At 49.4% G+C, this 18,683-nt stretch overlaps 1 protein-coding gene across 2 annotated transcripts in view; it reads left to right on the top strand.

The window, feature by feature from the left end:
* The window catches only part of LOC137439595 (ankyrin repeat and SOCS box protein 5), a 40,163-nt gene extending 24,327 nt beyond the window's left edge, over nucleotides 1-15,836 (top strand). Inside the window, exon 8 of one of the 2 annotated variants that reach the window (XM_068135499.2) lies at nucleotides 13,569-15,836. In XM_068135499.2, coding sequence (XP_067991600.2) covers nucleotides 13,569-13,693 — 125 coding nt within the window. In that variant the 3' untranslated portion in view covers nucleotides 13,694-15,836. The remainder of the gene's footprint in view (nucleotides 1-13,568) is intronic. The other variant, XM_068135500.2, reaches the window with a different exon arrangement.
* The last annotated feature ends 2,847 nt before the right edge of the window (nucleotides 15,837-18,683 follow it).

Genomic DNA, 18,683 nt, shown 5'->3' with positions numbered 1-18,683 from the left:
GACAGTTGCACTTGTAACACTCCAGTCTGAGAGCCAAAATGTCCATGATAGCTATGCAGGTGCAAGGTATCAGTGCCAAGTTTTCACCTGTTCGGAACAAAATTTGCCTGGTTGATATTTACCCTCGCCAGAGGAGAGGGTGTTGCATTTGAGTCCGTTTGTCTGTCTGTCTGTTTGTTTGTCTGTCCGCACAGAATAAATATGATTTTCTCTGCAACCGTTGGTCCGATTGACAGGAACTGTGGTGCAACTGTAGAATTTTGGTGGAACTGCAGAATCACCTGTAGAAAAAGTGTAGTTTAGGTGCAACTCTATAAAAAGTTTAGGTGCAACTCCACCTGGAGAATTTGTAAATGATAATTATGACGTTAAAGCGCGGCGTTACGCGCGCTGCTTGTGAGCAAGGAGGAAGCGGACAAGCGGTAACATATAAATGTCTTTATTGTAAGACTACACTGTAACACTGTACTGTCCCGGGCTGGGCGCCCGGTGTATATCATGAGGCCACGCCTACCCCTGGTGCGTGGCCACCGCCCGCTTGGTGCGCGGAATGATGTCACCACGCCAGTGGGCTTTTGTGTCCGCCACACGCGCCCCCCCAGAATTCCCGCGCACCTGGAGGGCCAGTTTGCGGGGCAGACGAATGACCCGGCCGAAGCGCCCCCTGGCGATCGGCGGCGTCCGGGGTGCAGGGATGCCAGGTGGGATGCCCCTGGCTGCCCCTGGGATGGGTGCAGGACCGGGGGGCGGCGTGGCGGCGGGGCTGGGCGGTGCCGGGGGTCCGCCCGCAGGAGGTCGGCCCCGACGTGGGGGTCGGGCCACTGGCGGTGGATGGTCCACATCGAGGTGGGCCGGCTTGAGGCGGTCTACCGAAACGCGGTCAGGAGTACCGCCGATGTCCAGGGTGAAGTGCTTCGCCCCGGTCTCCAGCACGCGGAAAGGCCCGTCGTATGGAGGCCGCAGTGGTGTCCGATGGGCATCGTGGCGGACGAAGACGTACTCCGCCGTGCGAAGCTCCGGGGCGACGTGCGTCGGTGGGTGCCCGTGGCATGCCGTTGGCACCGGGGCGAACCTCTGGGCGGTCTCTTGCAGAGCGGAGCGCTGCTGTGCCGCGGACCATGGTGCCGTGGAGTCGGGGAGGAACTCGCCCGGCACCCGCAGCGGTTGCCCGAAGACCAACTCCGCCGCGGATGCGCGCAGGTCCTCCTTGGGCGCCGTCCGGAGGCCCAGCAGGACCCAGGGGAGCCTGTCGACCCAGCCGCCGTCGCGGAGGGTGGCCCGGAGCGCGGCCTTCAATGAGCGGTGAAATCGCTCACACAGGCCGTTAGCCTGGGGGTGGTAGGCCGTGGTTCGGTGCAGCCGGACCCCGAGCCCCTGCGCAACCGCCCCCCAGAGCTCCGAGGTGAACTGGGGGCCGCGGTCGGATGAGATGTCTGAGGGGGCGCCGAACCGGGCGACCCAGGTGGCGATGAAAGCCTGCGCGACATCGGCCGCCGTTGTCGATGCCAAGGGCACGGCCTCCGGCCACCGGGTGGTGCGGTCCACCATGGTGAGGACGTAGGTGAAACCCCGCGAGGGGGGCAGAGGTCCCACCAGGTCCACGTGGACGTGGTCAAACCGGCGTTCCGGCACCGTGAACGGGGCCAACGGGGCCTGGGTGTGCCGGTGCACCTTGGCGCGCTGGCACGCGAGGCACGTCCTGGCCCAGCCGCGGACGGCCTTCCGGAGGCCATGCCAGACGAACTTGTCGGCGATCAGCCTTTGGGAGGCCCTCGCGCCCGGGTGGGACAAGCCGTGGATGGCGTCAAACACCTGGCGCTGCCAGCCCGCGGGCACGATGGGGCGAGGACGCCCGAGAGAGATGTCGCACAAGAGGGCCGCGCCCGCGCCGTCGAACGGCACCTCGGTGACGCGGAGGCCCGTGACGGCGGTCCGCAAGGCCTGGACGTCGGGGTCAGCGGCCTGGTCCGCTGCCATCCGGGCATAGTCGATGCCGAGGTGGACTGCGTGGGCGACGGCCCGGGAAAGGCAATCCGCCACCGGGTTGTCCTTCCCCGCGACGTGCTGGATGTCCGTCGTGTACTCGGACACGGCCGAGAGGTGACGCTGCTGCCGGGCCGACCACGGCTCGGTGACCTTGCCCATCGCGAAGATCAACGGCTTGTGGTCGACGAAGGCAGTGAACGCACGGCCCTCGAGCAGATGGCGGAAGTGCCTGACCGCCAAGTGAAGTCCGAGCAACTCGCGGTCAAAGGTACTGTAACGGCGTTCGGGCGGGCGAAGCTGCCGGCTAAAGAACGCCAGCGGTTGCCAAGCTCCACGCACCCATTGCTCGTGCACCGCGCCCACCGCGTAGTCCGAGGCATCGGTGGTGAGGGCGATCGGTGCATCGGGCGCCGGGTGCGCGAGCATGGTGGCGTTAGATAAGGCGAGCTTCGCGCCCGTGAACGCCGTGTCCATCTGCTCGGTCCAGGTAACGTCGCCTTTGCCCGGCTTACCTCGGAGAGCTTCGTGCAGGGGCGCAGGAGCTGGGCGATACGGGGCAGGAACCGATGGTAAAAGTTCACCATGCCCAGGAACTCCTGCAGCCCTCTGATCGTGCGGGGGCGCGGAAACCCCTTCACCGCCTCCACCTTGGCCGGCAGGGGGACGGCTCCGTGCCTGGTGACACGGTGCCCCAGAAAATCGATTGTGGTGGCGCCGAACCGGCACTTTGCGGGGTTCACAATTAGGCCATGCTGGCCCAGGCGTTCGAAGAGCGTGTGGAGGTGGCGTAGGTGCTCTTCGCGGGACGCACTGGCGACGAGGATATCGTCCAGGTAGACAAAGACAAAATCCAAGTCGCGCAGGACGCTGTCCATCAGTCGCTGGAACGCCTGAGCCGCATTCTTCAGACCGAAGGGCATGCGCAGGAACTCGAAGAGTCCGAATGGCGTGATGACCGCCGTCTTCGGGACGTCCTCCGGCCTGACGGGGACCTGATGGTAGCCGCGTATGAGGTCCACCTTCGAGAAGAAGGACCTGCCCGCCAAACGGGCGGAAAAGTCCTGAATGTGGGGGACGGGGTAGTGGTCGGGAGTCGTAGCGTCATTGAGACGGCGATAGTCCCCGCACGGTCGCCATCCCCCGCCGGGCTTCGGCACGATGTGCAGCGGCGACGCCCAAGCGCTCTCTGAGCGCCGCACGATGCCGAGTCGCTCCAGGGTAGCGAACTCCGCTTTTGCCACCGCCAGCTTCGTCGGCTCGAGGCGGCGTGCCCGGGCGTAGACCGGTGGCCCGACGGTGGGGATGTGATGGGCCACCCCGTGCTTGACGGCCCCCGCCGAGAAGGTGGGCCGCGTGAGGGCCGGGAAGCCGGCGAGGAGGCGGGTGAATGCGTCCGCTGCCGGAAGCGTACAGCCCAACGTGGCCGGAACCGAATCGTTCGGCAAGCCGCTTGGCAAGCCGCTCGTTGAGCTGGGCAACGCGCAAGCGAGCGAGCTGAACGTCTCGGCCTGGACAAGCCGTCTGCGCTTGACGTCGACCAGGAGCCCATTAGCGCACAGGAAGTCCGCGCCAAGCAGTGCCATGGGCACGTCGGCAGTGACGAACGTCCATCGGAAAACCTGCCCTCCAAACCGCAGAGAGAGGCAGCGTTTTCCGTACGTACGGATGGGCGTCCCGTTCGCGGCAAGCAGCGCGGGGCCCCCACCCGCGGCGTGCTTGTCTGACGTGCCGGCGGGAATGACACTCACCTGCGCTCCCGTGTCGCACAGGTAACGTAGCCCGGAGAAGGTGTCCGTTATGAACAGCAGGCTGTTCGAACGGCTGGCGCTCATCGCCACTATTGAGCGCCGGCCCGGGCGTTTCCCGACCCGTGGAAGGAGCACGGCGGATGACACCGCCGAGCTTCGTGGCCGAACTTGGTGTGGAACCAGCACCAGGTGGTGGAGTTGGAGGAGCGCGGCTGGCTCCGCCAGGCCGGTGGAGTTGGCGGGTTTCCCCGCGGTGGCGGTTTTCGCCGCGGCGGTGGGCGGGGCGTGGCGGCGCTCACGAGGCGCGTATCAGCGTGCTGCTGAACATCAGCGTGCTGCTGAACATCAGCGTGCTGCTGAACATCAGCGTCGAGGGCCGTGAAGACCACGCCGACGCTCGCCCGCGTGTCCGAAGCGGCGAAATACCTGTCCGCCTCGGCTGCCAATGCTCGGGGTTCCGTTAGCTCGGTCCTGGCCAACGCAAGGCGAACCTGCGCTGGAAGTTGGCGCCGGAAAAGCGCCCGGAATAGCGAACCGGGGGCTTCGTCGCCCAACAGTGACAGCATATGGTCCATTCGGACCGACGGGCGCGTCTCACCGAGCTCGGGGAGATCCAGGAGGCGATCGGCGCGTGCGTCGTCCGTGGGGCCGAACGTGGCTAGGAGTAGCCGCTTGAGTGTCTCGTACTTGTGGCCGTCCGGTGGGTGGCGAAGGACGGACACAACTCGAGCGGCCGTGCCGGGCCCGAGGGAGGCGACGACATGGCAGTAGCGCAGGTCGTCGTTGGTGAGGCGCCGAAGCTGAAACTGGGCTTCGGCTTGAACGAACCAGACCTCGGCCTGGGCCTCCCAAAACTCGGGAAGTTTAATCGCCAATGCCATGGCGTCGTGTTCGGAAGGATCGCTTCGGCGGATCCAACGTCGAGGGTCACCAGTAAAGCGCGGCGTTACGCGCGCTGCTTGTGAGCAAGGAGGAAGCGGACAAGCGGTAACATATAAATGTCTTTATTGTAAGACTACACTGTAACACTGTACTGTCCCGGGCTGGGCGCCCGGTGTATATCATGAGGCCACGCCTACCCCTGGTGCGTGGCCACCGCCCGCTTGGTGCGCGGAATGATGTCACCACGCCAGTGGGCTTTTGTGTCCGCCACAACGTCATATGTCACGTGGTTCGGCCGCCATCTTGGAAAATCCGAAAATCTCTCCCAGGTATCTCTCCCAGGTTACTCCCTCCTCTGGTATGATAGACCTGAGCCTCGTCCTGGAGGTGGGGTTGCTATCTTTATAAAAAACTCTCTTCCTCACTCGCCCTCCACTGCCCTCTCTCCACCTCACCCCCAGGAATACCTTTGGCTACGGCTTCCCCTTCGCTCCCACCTTTTGTTCATATGTGTGTTGTACCGTCCACCAAACAGCGATGACTCCATCTACATCTCACTGTCTGATAATATGGACCAACTTCTATCTACCCATCCCAACTCTCTCTTCCTCATATGTGGTGATTTCAATTGTCACCATGCCAGTTGGGTGGGTGTGGGTACCTCTCTCACCAGCCATGGCTCTTCAGCAAAGGACTTCTGCGACTCACTGGGACTGACACAATCTGTCAATTTCCCGACCCGGATCTCAGTCAATGGAGCATCTTCTCTTCTGGATTTGGTTATGACAAACTTCCCTGAAAATGTCTGCTGCTCTTCTTCTGCTCCAATCGGCTCATCTGATCATGTGCTTGTCAAAGTGGACATCTCTCTGACCATTCTCAGAGAGCCTCCTCAGCGTCGACGAGTCTGGCATTTCACTCAGGCCAACTGGCACGGTCTTCAAGCAGCCATCAATCATCTGGACTGGTCTCCCATCTCTACCGCCTCTGACATCAACTCATCCTGGGAATTCTTTCAAAGTAAATTGCTCTCTCTCATGCACAGATTTATCCCATCTCGTCTTCAGTTGTCATACCCTTCCTCCCGTCCATGGTACACGGAATCTTGTGGTGAGGCTGTTGCCCTGAAACAACTTGCTTTCGTCTCCTGGAAAGCAAATCCAACGGAAGGAAATCTCATTTCCTTTCACAAAGCCCGAAACAAGTGTGTGTCCACCCTCAGGAGAGCCAGGAAACAATATCTCACCATTCTCAAGACCGAACTCTCTTATCTGTCTCCCTCTTCCAAATCCTGGTGGCGTCTGGTCAAATCTGTTTCTGGTGTTTGTTCCCCCTCCATCCCCTCCCTCACCTCAAACGGCTTAACGGCTGACTCCGCACGTGAAAAAGCTGAATGCCTCAACTCTGTGTTTGCCTCTAAATCCTGTGTCCCAAACCCATCCCTCTCTGTACCCACCATACCCAGTCGTACCCAGCTGCTCCTGGACTCTGTGTCCTTTCCTCTTGACAAGGTGAAAAAGTTTCTGTCAACCCTCGACTCTGATTCTGCAACTGGTCCTGACGGCATCAGCCCACGGGTCCTAAAATCATGTTCTTCTGCTCTTTCACTCCCTCTTTCTGTTCTCTTCACCCTCTCTTTTGCTCAAGGTCATCTGCCATCTGCTTGGAAATCAGCCAACATCACCGCTTTGCACAAAAAAGGTGCAAAAACAGATCCCAGCAACTACAGACCAATCAGCCTTCTCCCAATTATCAGCAAAGTCATGGAATCCATCATTGCTTCAGATATTAAATCTTTCCTCTTCTCCAATGGCTTGATCTCTGATCATCAATTTGGTTTCAGACCTGGTCACTCTACTCTGGACATGCTGCTTCTGCTTTCTCAACAATGGATGGAGGTCCTCAACGCCAAACAGGAAATTAGAGCTGTCTCCCTTGACATTTCACGTGCCTTCGATACGGTCTGGCACCCTGCTCTGCTCACCAAACTCTCCTCCTTTGGTATCCATGGAAATCTCCACGCATGGCTGGCGGACTTCCTCTCTGGTCGTAGTCAACGTGTGGCCCTGAATGGGTTTCTCTCATCTCCTCTTCCTGTTCAGGCTGGAGTTCCCCAAGGTAGTGTTCTGGGCCCTGTGCTTTTTCTGGTCTTCATCAATGATCTCTCTGACTCTCTTGAAAATCCTCTCTATCTCTTTGCTGACGACTCTACTCTCTGTCGCTCCATTCCTCATCCCTCAGATCGGCAGTCTGCAGCCTCCTCACTCTCTGCAGACCTGGACAAAATCACAGACTGGTCAAACAAGTGGAACATGTTTTTCAATCCTGACAAATCTCACACTCTTACAATGTCTCTCTGAAAGGACCGACAGGACAACCCTCCCATCTACTTTCTCAACAATCCTCTCCAAGAAGTTCTGTCGCTCAAGCTTTTGGGTCTCACTATCTGCCATGATCTTTCTTGGGAAAACCACATTTCCAAACTGGCCTCCAAAGCCAGTCGCTGACTGGGCATCCTCCGTCGTGCGATGTCCTTCCTTGGCACACCTGAGCTCCTCACCACATACAAGGCTTTCATCGCAGCTCAATGGAATACTGTTCCCCCCTCTGGGCTGGTGCTCCTGCCTCACACCTTGCTAGGCTTCACGCTGTTGAGGCCAAAGCTTTCAGAATCATTGGAATCTCCTGCGATGTAGTCAACACCGAGGGCCTTTCACTCACTCACCGCAGGCAGGTTGGTGGTCTTTCTGTCTTCTACCGACTCCTCTCCGGCCTTGCTCCCCCAGCTCTCTCTGTGCTCTGTCCCCCCAATATTCCTTCAGGTCGCACAAGATCTGCCTGCAACCCTCTTATGGTTAAACTGCCAAAGTCTAGGCTCTCTGCTCACCTTCACTCTTTCATTCCCCTTTTCTCCCGCCTCTGGAACAAACTCCCCCACTCCCTTCAATCCCACTCCTCCCTCCAGGTCTTTAAAACAGCTGTTCACCACCATGTCTTATCTTCCCCCATCGAAAACCTTGATCTTTTCTACCCCCGGTAATTCACCCCAGAGTCCTTGCAGTGTTCATATGTTTTATTCCTCTCCCACCTCCCCCCAAGTCCTCCCGATGTCCCTGCTCTCAAATGTTGTGTTTGTGTCCTTCCCCCTCTTCCCCCTCTCTTTTGTGTCCTTCCCCCTCTCTTCCCATCTTGTCTGCCGCTCCACTTGTTTTTTGTGTTTTGTGTGTCGGTTTGTCTTTTTGTGTGATTAATGTTAGCTCTTTCACGAGCCTCGATCTTGTATACAAAAAAAAAAAAAAAAAATTCAATTGGATGTTTGTCTTAACTGAGGTAGTGAGTGTGCACAGCTCGGTATCTGACGAGATTGCTCATCCAACCCTGACGTCGTATGTTCTGTTGGGATCCCACTTGTGTTTTGTTTACCACTGATAGGCCGGATCTGCATCCGGACCTGAACCGGTACATGAAGATATTTCTCATCCAACCCACTGGTCATCATTATCCCCACGCATTAAAAATAAAAACAAAGGGATATTGTAATCGGCTCCTGTCTGTCCATCATGCTATCTCCTCCTAGATGGTTGTGCAGAAATTTACCAAACTTGGTAGTTGTGATCATCACATGGCAAGAAGGTGAGATAGCAGTATCATTTTTGGCCCCTCACCCTTGAGGAATTGAGGCGGGGTCAAAAGCTCAAATGCAGCACCAAAAATGCAATTTAAAAGCACATTGGAATGTGTGTGCCATCCCTCGGATGGAACCTAAACTCGCGTCCCGTCTGCCGGCATTAGTTGGTGGACGGTAAAGATCCTTCATAAAGGGTAGATGAGCTATAGCCAGCACCCTGAACAAATTCCTTCAAATTCGGCTTCACGCTGTTGAAACCAAAGCTTTCAGAATCATTGGAATCTCCCGCGATGAAGCTAAGTCCGAGGGCCTTTCACTCACTCACCGCAGGCAGGTTGGTGGTCTTTCTGTCTTCGACCGACTCCTCTCCGGCCTTGCTCCCCCAGCTCTCTCTGTGCTCTGTCCCCCAAATATTCCTTCAGGTCGCACAGGATCTGCCAGCAACCCTCTTATGGTTAAACTGCCAAAGTCTAGGCTCTCTGCTCACCTTCACTCTTTCATTCCCCTTTTCTCCCGCCTCTGGAACAAACTCCCTCACTCTCTTCAATCCCACTCCTCCCTCCAGGTCTTTAAAACATCTGTTCACCACCATCTCTTATCTTCCCCTATCCAAAACCTTGATCTTTTCTTCCCCTGCCAATTCATCTCAGATCCACTTTTTTGAAATTCCAACTTCTTTCCTGGAAGTCCTTGCAGTGTCCATATGTTTTATACATCTCCCACCTTCCCCCAAGCCCTCTCCCTCCCACATTTTTCTCAATGTCCCTGCTCTCAAATGTTGTGTTTGTGTCCTTCCCCCTCTCTCCCCATCTTGTCTGCTGCTCCCCTTGTTTTTTGTGTTTTGTGTGTCGGTTTGTCTTTTTGTGTGATTAATGTTAGCTCTTTCACGAGCCTCGATCTTGTATACAAAAAAAAAAAAAAAAAAAAAAAAAAATCTTTGCACCTCTATATCTCCGAAAGCGCTGAATAGAAAAAATTGAGACATGGCTCATTGTAAAGAACTCTTCATGTGGAATAACATCTGTGAATGATGATGTCATAGGTGCTTCCATGATGACGTCATAATTTGACAAGTACAAAACGTCATCCGATCAAGATGAAATTTCTTCAGCATAATCTAGGGATAGATTGGTGGAGAAAAAAAATAATGCTGACGTCATCGATCACGTGCATTTTGGTTCGGCCGCCATATGGAAGCACCTATGACATCATCATTCACAGATGTTATTCCACATGAAGAGTTCTTTACAATGAGCCATGTCTCAATTTTTTCTATTCAGCGCTTTCGGAGATATAGAGGTGCAAAGATTTTTTTTTTTTTGGTTCGGCCGCCATATTTGTTTTAACACAAAAGCCTTAAAAACCACTGAAAATACATCCTGGCGAGGGTTTGCAATCTCTGATTGCTTTTTCTGTTCTATGTTGTAAGCTCTTAATGCCTACATCCCAGGTTCAAATCCTTTCCAATGCATTGATTTGTCCACTGTGTCCTTATGTTCTTGTAATTCCTGTGAAAATACACTGACCGACTCCTAATGTCCTCGATCGCTGCTTATAGACATCTGAGTGCCAATATGTACGAGATATTTTCTACACGAGATCAATAGAGGAAAAATAGGCCGCAATGCTGAGGACAAGGTGGCTCAAAAACTAAGGAAGAGCCAAGCTGTTCTGAGAGCAATGCTGGCAATACCCCTTGAATTTGTGAACCAAGAACCCTGCTGCTGTCATCAAGCAACCTCCAGAATTGATATAGGATTTACCCAGATAATTAACTCCCTTGCCGTGTTTCACTGAGTTACGGCCATTGCAAGATATACTGCATAATATATATCTTGAATAAATCTTATTTACGGTCGGTATAACTCCCCCAGTATTAGTCAGTATAACTCCCACATAATTATCGTCAGTATAACTCCCCCAGAATTACCGTCGGTATAACTCCCCCAGAATTATCGTCGGTATAACTCCCCCAGAATTACCGTCGGTATAACTCCCCCAGAATTATCGTCGGTATAACTCCCCCAGAATTATCGTCGGTATAACTCCCCCAGAATTACCGTCTGCATAACTTCCCCAGAATTACTGTCAGTATAACTCCCCCAGTATTATCGTCGGTATAATTCCCCCAGAATTACGGTCGGTATAACTCCCCCAGAATTACCGTCGGTATAACTCCCCCAGAATTATCATCGGTATAACTCCCCCAGAATTACCGTCTGCATAACTTCCCCAGAATTACTGTAAGTATAACTCCCCCAGTATTATCGTCGGTATAATTCCCCCAGAATTACCATCAGTTTAACTCCACTAGAATTACCGTCTGCATAACTTCCCCAGAATTACTGTCAGTATAACTCCCCTAGTATTATCGTCGGTATAATTCCCCCAGAATTACCATCAGTTTAACTCCACTAGAATTACCGTCGGTATAATTCCCCCAGAATTACCATCCGTATAACTCCACTAGAATTACCGTCGGTATAATTCCCCCAGAATTACCATCAGTATAACTCCACTAGAATTACCGTCGATATAACTCCACTAGAATTACCGTCGGTATAATTCCCCCAAAATTACTGTCAGTATAACTCCCCCAGAATTACCGTCGGTATAACTCCACTAGAATTGCCATCAGTATAACTCCACCAGAATTACCATCAGTATAACTCCACTAAAATTACCATCAGTATAACTCCACTAGAATTACCATCAGTATAACTCCACTAGAATTACCATCAGTATAACTCCACTAGAATTACCATCAGTATAACTCCACTAGAATTACCGTCGGTATAATTCCCCCAAAATTACTGTCAGTATAACTCTCCCAGTATTATCGTCGGTATAACTCCCCCAAAATTACTGTCAGTATAACTCCCCCAGAATTACCGTCGGTATAACTCCCCCAGAATTACTGTCAGTATAACTTCCCCAGAATTACCGTCGGTATAACTCCCCCAGAATTACGGTCAGTATAACTCCCCCCAGAATTACGGTCAGTATAACTCCGCCATAATTATGGATGGGATACTTTCCCTAGAATTGGCATATTTTACTACAACTTGTAATGCCCGCTCCCACCAGGAGTCGCGCTATGCCATACATATTCAAAACATCCTACCATTCGAGAAGTGTGTCCTGTGTGGTTGTTTGACTTCCATATACTCCTGAACCACCAGATGGAATGAGTTGAAAACCAGAGGCTGTACATGGAGTGTGCAAAGCTTGGTTTTTGGGGGTAAAAAAAATGAATACTCCCAGGGGTTCAGGATGGGGGAATTTTTCTTAACTCTGCATTTGCTCTAAGTCACCTTCTTCAAAGTCCGCAGACATCACTTCAATACAAAAATAGATCCTCTGAACTACAATCATATTTAATCAGTCTACTTCCAATTTTAAGCAAAGTCATGGAATCATCATTGCAGTCAAACAACCTGATCGCAGACCACCAAGATCGGATTTAGACAGGGTCGCTCTACCCTGGACATGCTGCTTTTACTCTCAACAATGGATGGAGGCCCTCAATGTCGGACACAAGATCAGGGCCATCTTTGTGGTCATATCATGAGCATTCCATACAAATCTGGCATCCCATCTTGCTCTCCAGACTCTCTGACTGTAGCACCAAGGCCAACTCCACACGTGACTTGCCGACTTCTTCCACTTTCATAGCCAATGCATAGTTCACAATGGGATTCTCTCATCTATCCTTGTTAAGGCTGGAGTGCCCCAAGGCAGTACCTTGGGCCCTGTCTTGTTCTTAATCTTTATCAATGATCCTACTATTTGGAAAATCCTCGATCTCTTTGCTGGTGACTTAATCTTCTGCCGTATCATCTCTCCTCCTTCAGATAGACATGTGGCAGCCTCTTCCTTCAAAGCAGACCTTGATAGAACCACGAGCTGGTCCTACACTTGGAACATGTCTTTCAACCTTGAGAAATCTCACACTATCATTCTGTTTCTCCAAAGACGATCTGTTGAACCCTCCCATCTACTTCCTTAACAAACCTCTTGAAGAAATTTTGTTACTTAAACGTTTGGGTTGGGGAAGGGGGGGGGGGGGGGCAACCTCCTATTCCCCCCAGGTATCTGCAGGGCGCATGCGGTCTAATAGTAACCCACTTCTGGTGAAACTCCAGAAATCCAGGCTTCCTGCTCACCTCCACTGGTTTGTTCCTCTTTTCTCTCACCACTTCCTCAGTCTGTTAAATCGCATTCTTCCCTCCAGGGCTTCAAGATGGCTGTTCACCACCACCTAAGGTGATCGCCCATCTATGCTCATATTTTTGACCATCATTAACCCACCCCAAGCCCTCCCCTTCCTGTCCAGGTTATTATGCTTTTCCTCCCTCTCATTTCCTATTTCGTTCCATTTCTGTTTCATCCTCAGTTTTTCCATTCCTTTTTTTTTTCACTGTGATTGAGCCTTTATTCAGCTCTTTTTTCAACACCTGTGTCCTCCGCCCCCTCCCTTTGATTTTTATTCCTCCACATGCCCATTCTTCCTCCAAGGATCCTCCCGTTGCGTCCTGCTCCTGTGCTCTTGGTGTGTTTCCCCCCATTCCACTCTGGTCTTGTTCTGTTATATATATGTTCTGGTATGTTCTGTGTTATCGGTCTTTCTTGAGCCTTGACCTTGTTTGTATATGACTATTTTGACGATTGCAGACAACGAGGAGCAGCATTTGTTTATTGATTTGGATGCCATTGTCACTTCATTTGCCCAAATATTTGATTACCTAATGAGTCTTGTTTTTTTCTTGTTTTTTATCTTAATGCACAACTTCAGGACTCGGACAGTCTCAAAAACACAAAACAAACACAACAGCATTGAACAAAGTGGAGGGGAACCTCGTTGATTAGTTTGTGTACATAGATCAGAGTAAATCTGAGTATGAATGACGAATGCCAAGATATATGTATCTGCGTGCGCGCGCACACACACACACACACACACACACACACACACACACACACACACACACACACACACACACACACACACGAAGATACATCGATACCTGGGAGGGCTCCATTCCACCTTCTGAGGCCCACGTTTGGAGATTCAGATTCGGATGCAGATCCGGCCTATCAGTGCGATACAAAAAGTAAACTGTTCAGCCTGGCGGAGGCATGCGCTCGACTACAGTGTGCTGTTCTAGCTTGACAAACTTTTTGCCACCCATCGTTTAGTATGTGTAGAAGCTGCTGAATAAGAAATTGTTGTTTTGATAACTTGACTTTTGTTCTCTGAGTAATTGCATATTATCCTTGTTTTCAGCACTTAATATTTGCCTCGCTTGTTTGTGTGCTTGCAGCAGAGCCTCCTGCACTTGTCAAACTATGTTTCTTGGCTATACGACGGTGTCTTGGTTTCCGCAACTTAGCCTTGGTTTCTCAGCTGCCACTGCCTGCGAGTCTGCAGGATCTTCTGATCTTGTGATACATCACAACAAAACCACATCTTGTATTTCACCTTCAAGCTTGAACCTTGTTTTGTTTTCCTTGTACAGATGTTCCTATAGTTGGTCATCAAGCTCAGAGGCTGCTAACTGCAATGGTCAATATAATGTGATCTGAAAATTCTGAATTTACGGTAAATGCAGCGGAGTTTTAAGTCAGAATCTCTAAGTTTTAAGCCAGAATCTAAACCGTGACTCGGCCTCCGAGGTACATTATGGAAACCGCAGCTCAAACAAGGCCCTGTTTTCAGTCTATGGCTGGACCATGAAGGCCCATGCTTGAAACGACTTCTCAGAAACTAAGCCTCATGTTTTTTTTAAACCAGTACTTTGCATTAAAGGTCAATTAGGAACCATCTTTTTATTACATATGCAAATACGTAATATTTTTGATCCGAGATACCCTCCCCTTTTTCCCCAGCACCTTTATGTCCCATGTACCTGCCCCTCTTTAGACATACTGCCTTAACCTACCTTCTCACTGTTTTATCTATCATCCAATTAAAGTTTTAATTTTTCATCTTAGATCCCCCTCCACAGCTGTATACATAATAAATTGATGGCACTATGTTTAATCCATCAATTTTGGAATCGGTGCTGTTATTAATTCCCTAACCGGAGGGGACTATAGGTTTGCTCACTGTCTGTCTGTCCATTCGTCCATCCGTCTCACCTGTGGTTTTCTACACTTTTCCCCCATAGCCTTTAACATATTCCATTGAAACTTGGTGCATGGCCTTAATAATGTAAGTTACAGACCAAGTTTGAGTTTCAGAGATTTTCATCAATTTTTAAAATTTATTTAAAAAAATACTTTAAATATTACTGACGAAAAAAAAATACTGACGATACTTTAAAAATTAGCCACTCTTTAATTTAATGCTCACTTGTAATAAGAACATTAACAAAATTTGATAAACCCCAATCCGATATTATGCACTTTGGTTATTTTATTGTGGTCAAGCATCCAAAGTTATAAGCTGGCATATAATAAAATAAATAATGGCGACATGGTTATAACAAACCAAAATTTATGAATAAGTTTAGTCATGACATAGTCATTAATGTATTGTTTCAGTGCAATATATTTTAAGCATTTTTGTGTTAAGGTTTTGCACGAACTTACAATTATAATATAGTTATAGAAGTTTAATTAAACTTAATAATGGCACTTGTGATATATATATATATATATGTATATACACACACTACATATAATAATGTATACCATATATATATATGTTCAGATGCCAAAAGACGCCAAATATACAGTCGGAGCAACAACAATGATAAAAACTATTGATTTGATCCAGCAAAATGGGGGGCCTTTGCCCTAAAATCTGACCTTAATAAACTTGAGGGGAGATTTAAACCACTGATGGTAAAAAGAGTCGCTATAATGAGGATTAAACCGCATAAGAGACAGCTGCTCGCCGAAGGAGACAGTTGCACAACCAACGTCTAACCGCTTAGCGTATTATGAAATTGATAACATTAAAATAAACATTGATCACCTCTTGTGTATGGAAAGCAATCTCTGCTCAGTATTGTGCATAATTCCATTTATGTCAGTGCTTCGTTGACAAAAGTCATGAACACATTGTATTTGCACTCGCATATCATACATGCAGTATTGTTGCATGGTGTTGGGCTAGCGGCTAGGGTGCCGGCTTAGGATCCTGGGTTCGAATCCCGGTCGATCGCTGAATTAACGCCAGGGGGGTTGACTCAGCCTGTCATCCTTCTGAGGTCGGCTAATTGAGTACCAGTTCACTGGTAATTCCCTGTTTGTCGTTAAAGGCGGCAAAAAGGGTTGGCGTCAGGAAGGGCATCCGGCCGTAAAACATTGCTTCAAAAAGGGGACCGAAAAACAACAACAACCACGGTTCCCGAAAAAGGCCAACCCCCGCTTTGCGGGGAAAAATGGCCTCTAAAGGCGGTTATTATATATTTATTATATCATACATGCAGTATTGCTTTTGTGCTTCTTCAGGGGTTTTGTATGATTCATTTATTTTTGCTATTACAATGTTTATTTGGTTTTCATTGTTGCATTGAAATTTTAATACTCTTTTGTGTTTCATTACATTCCACGTGAAATAAAAAATGTTTTAAACAACTGTTTCTCATTTTCAACCTGTTTCTCTAACTCATGCAAACAACACTGAAGAATAGCAGATATCACATTACAAAGGTTTATCAGAGCTATGTTCTCATACCAACACGTATTATATACAGACTAGCTGAATGCACCCGGCGTTGCCCGGGTTCTTTTTGAATGAATTTAATCTTCTGTACACAGGTCTGACGCGAGCCCAGTATCAGTTAGTGCTCAACGATTCCTTGTTCTTTCTTCTGTCGGGCCCCGCGAGAGAGAATTTTGAAAGCATGTGTTGAAAGAAGCATCTTACTTCAAGTGAATTTTGAAAGAAGAAGAAGATTTATTGTGAAATGGGCCCAGCTCGGCCGAAGCGGCCTCGACTGGCCTCGCCACCTAGCCTATAACCTTCCCGGGGCCCGTCTCGACATTTTTTTGTGTCAGAGGTTTCCTCCTATCTTTCACCGTTCAGGAGATTAACGCGTGCAGACAAACAAACAATCAAACAAACAAACAAAAACTTTCTTTTATATATATAGATAGAATAAGAAGAAATTTCTTGTAAAAATAAATACAGTACTCAATAAATCTATTGCCTATTTTATCTGCCATGCTTGCCAAATTTGACATGTATGTATGTATGTATGTATGTATGTATATATGTATATATTTATGTATGTACAGTCACGTGAAAAAGAAAGTACACCCCATGTAAAGTTTTGACTTTTTCAACATATTTCAACATACAGCTATTTGATCTTCATTTCAACAATATTGATAGATAAAGGTGATATAATATAACAAATATCATGAAACATTTACATTTTGTAGTCCATTGTATAATTTAAATAAACATAAATGCAAATTTCGCATGTGGAAAAAGTAAGTACACCCTTGGCTCTAATAGGTCGTATTGCCCCCTTTGGCAGAAACAACCTCAAGTAGGCGTTTCTTATAACTGTCTACCAGTCTCTGACATCAACTGGGAGAAATGTTTGCCCACTCCTCCATGCAGAATTCTTTCAGCTGTGCGATGTTTGAGGGGTTTCTTGCATGCACAGCTCGTTTAAAATCCCCCCACAACATCTCGATGGGATTTAGATCCGGGCTTTGACTTGGCCATTCCAGAACCCTCCATTTCTTTCTTTTCAGCCATTTCTTGGTGGATTTACTATTACTAGGGCATTGCCCGTACGTGGGTGCCCGTTCCTTGCCAAAAAAAAAAAAAAAACGCTACCCGTACGCTCTACCCCGCCCGTACGCCCGTAAACAAAAAAAACAACGCTCTTCGCTTCCGCCCTTCGCTCTGACTGAATTGGGAGAAATAATGCGCATAAGAAATCGAATTACGTACCGTAATGGCGGTCAGCTCGTAACGCGCTCAGCTCCGCTCGTCTCACATCGGCCACGCCTACGCAACAAAGCGTTCTGTGATTGGCTGCCGGAAGTGAAGTCTTCACTGTCCGGAAGTTCGCAAATCGCAGTTACGATGAATCGTTTTAATTTAATCGCAGTTTGAATTCGTTTTAAAACATAGTTTAACGGCAACATAGTTTTCCAACATAAAATAAATGAATACGCTCTCAAATGTGCCATCCGAGGCAGAGTGTGTCCGCCACGTTCGGCACACGCGATAGTTCGCTGCTCTCTGATTGGTTGAATCGATTTTTGGACATAGCTCGGTAAGTAATTGTCCGATTAATATGAAACCTTGAAAAGGCACATCCTCGGGTCCCCAGCAATATACCTGGCAAGTTAAAAGTATATCGGACCCGTGGTTGTCGAGAAACAGCGGTCACAGACAAACGTACAAACGTACAAACAGAGATTACTGGAATTATAGATAGATGTTTAGGGTCATTGTCATGTTTGTTACGGATTCGTCACTTCCGCTGTTGTGGTTTTCCTCCACTTGAAAGATTTCTGATTCTATGTACTATTAATTGTCTTCCAAAGGTTTATTGTTTATGAACAGTTATTAAAAGTTAAAAAGGTTAACTTAAAATGATACAGGAAACCGAACCGAAAGACAATGAGGTGAAGAGGAGGAGGCGGTGAGAAAAGTCGGAGAAGAAGCTGGTTGCTTTGCGTTCTGGTTCGAACGTTGTCGAGCAAGAGATACGAAGGAACTTTGGGTTTCCTGGAAAGGGATTCTGCGATAGAGTTGTTATCGCTGTGACTGATCAAACCTGCGTGTCAGGTTGGCGTTGGATTCGGAGGAACCATCGTCGTGTGATTACGTCTCAAGTACGAGCCGTCCGTCATTTTGACTCGTGCGCTTCGCGCGTCGAGCAAACTTTCCTTGCTTCGTCAACCATTTCCACTGCGTTCAGACGTATCTGTGGTGTGTGTGCGCACCGAGGCTTCTGACGATTACTTTGCGGCTCGCCGACTGTGAACAGTGAAAGTTCGTACCTGGAGGGGGCCTTTGGATTTCCCAGTCGCCGTGAGTGCGCCTTTGTGCCACTTTAACCACGTGACCCTTTTCTCCGCTTTGGGCCGCGTGCGCCTTGGTGCCGTTTTGGGCGGCGTGTCTGTGCCTGCCCTCGGAACGAGATTCTGGTTTAGAGTCGACATCGTTCCGTTGATCACTGGAGAGGATCAACCCTGAGCTCGAAGACGGGAATATAGAGACATTGGGGAAGGTTCTTTCCACTCACTTGGAACACTGTGAGTTACCTTATGCATGCTAGCTGATGGAATAGAGAGTGCACTCTTAATCGTCATTTGTGGTAATGTTATTCCTGTGTGATTTATAATATATTATTGGTTTGTTCATAACCATTGGTGTGGTTTCCTTATTGATTTCGACACGGAATAATATATTTTTCTGCCGTGGCCCCTCCCGGGGTTCGGAGGTATACCGAGACCAG

Source organism: Myxine glutinosa, chromosome 14, assembly GCF_964187855.1.
Source record: "Myxine glutinosa chromosome 14, kmMyxGlut1.1, whole genome shotgun sequence".
NCBI classification, from domain to species: domain Eukaryota; kingdom Metazoa; phylum Chordata; class Myxini; order Myxiniformes; family Myxinidae; genus Myxine; species Myxine glutinosa.
The sequence above is the reverse complement of the archived record's forward strand: the minus strand, read 5'-3'. Positions and strand labels throughout refer to the sequence as shown.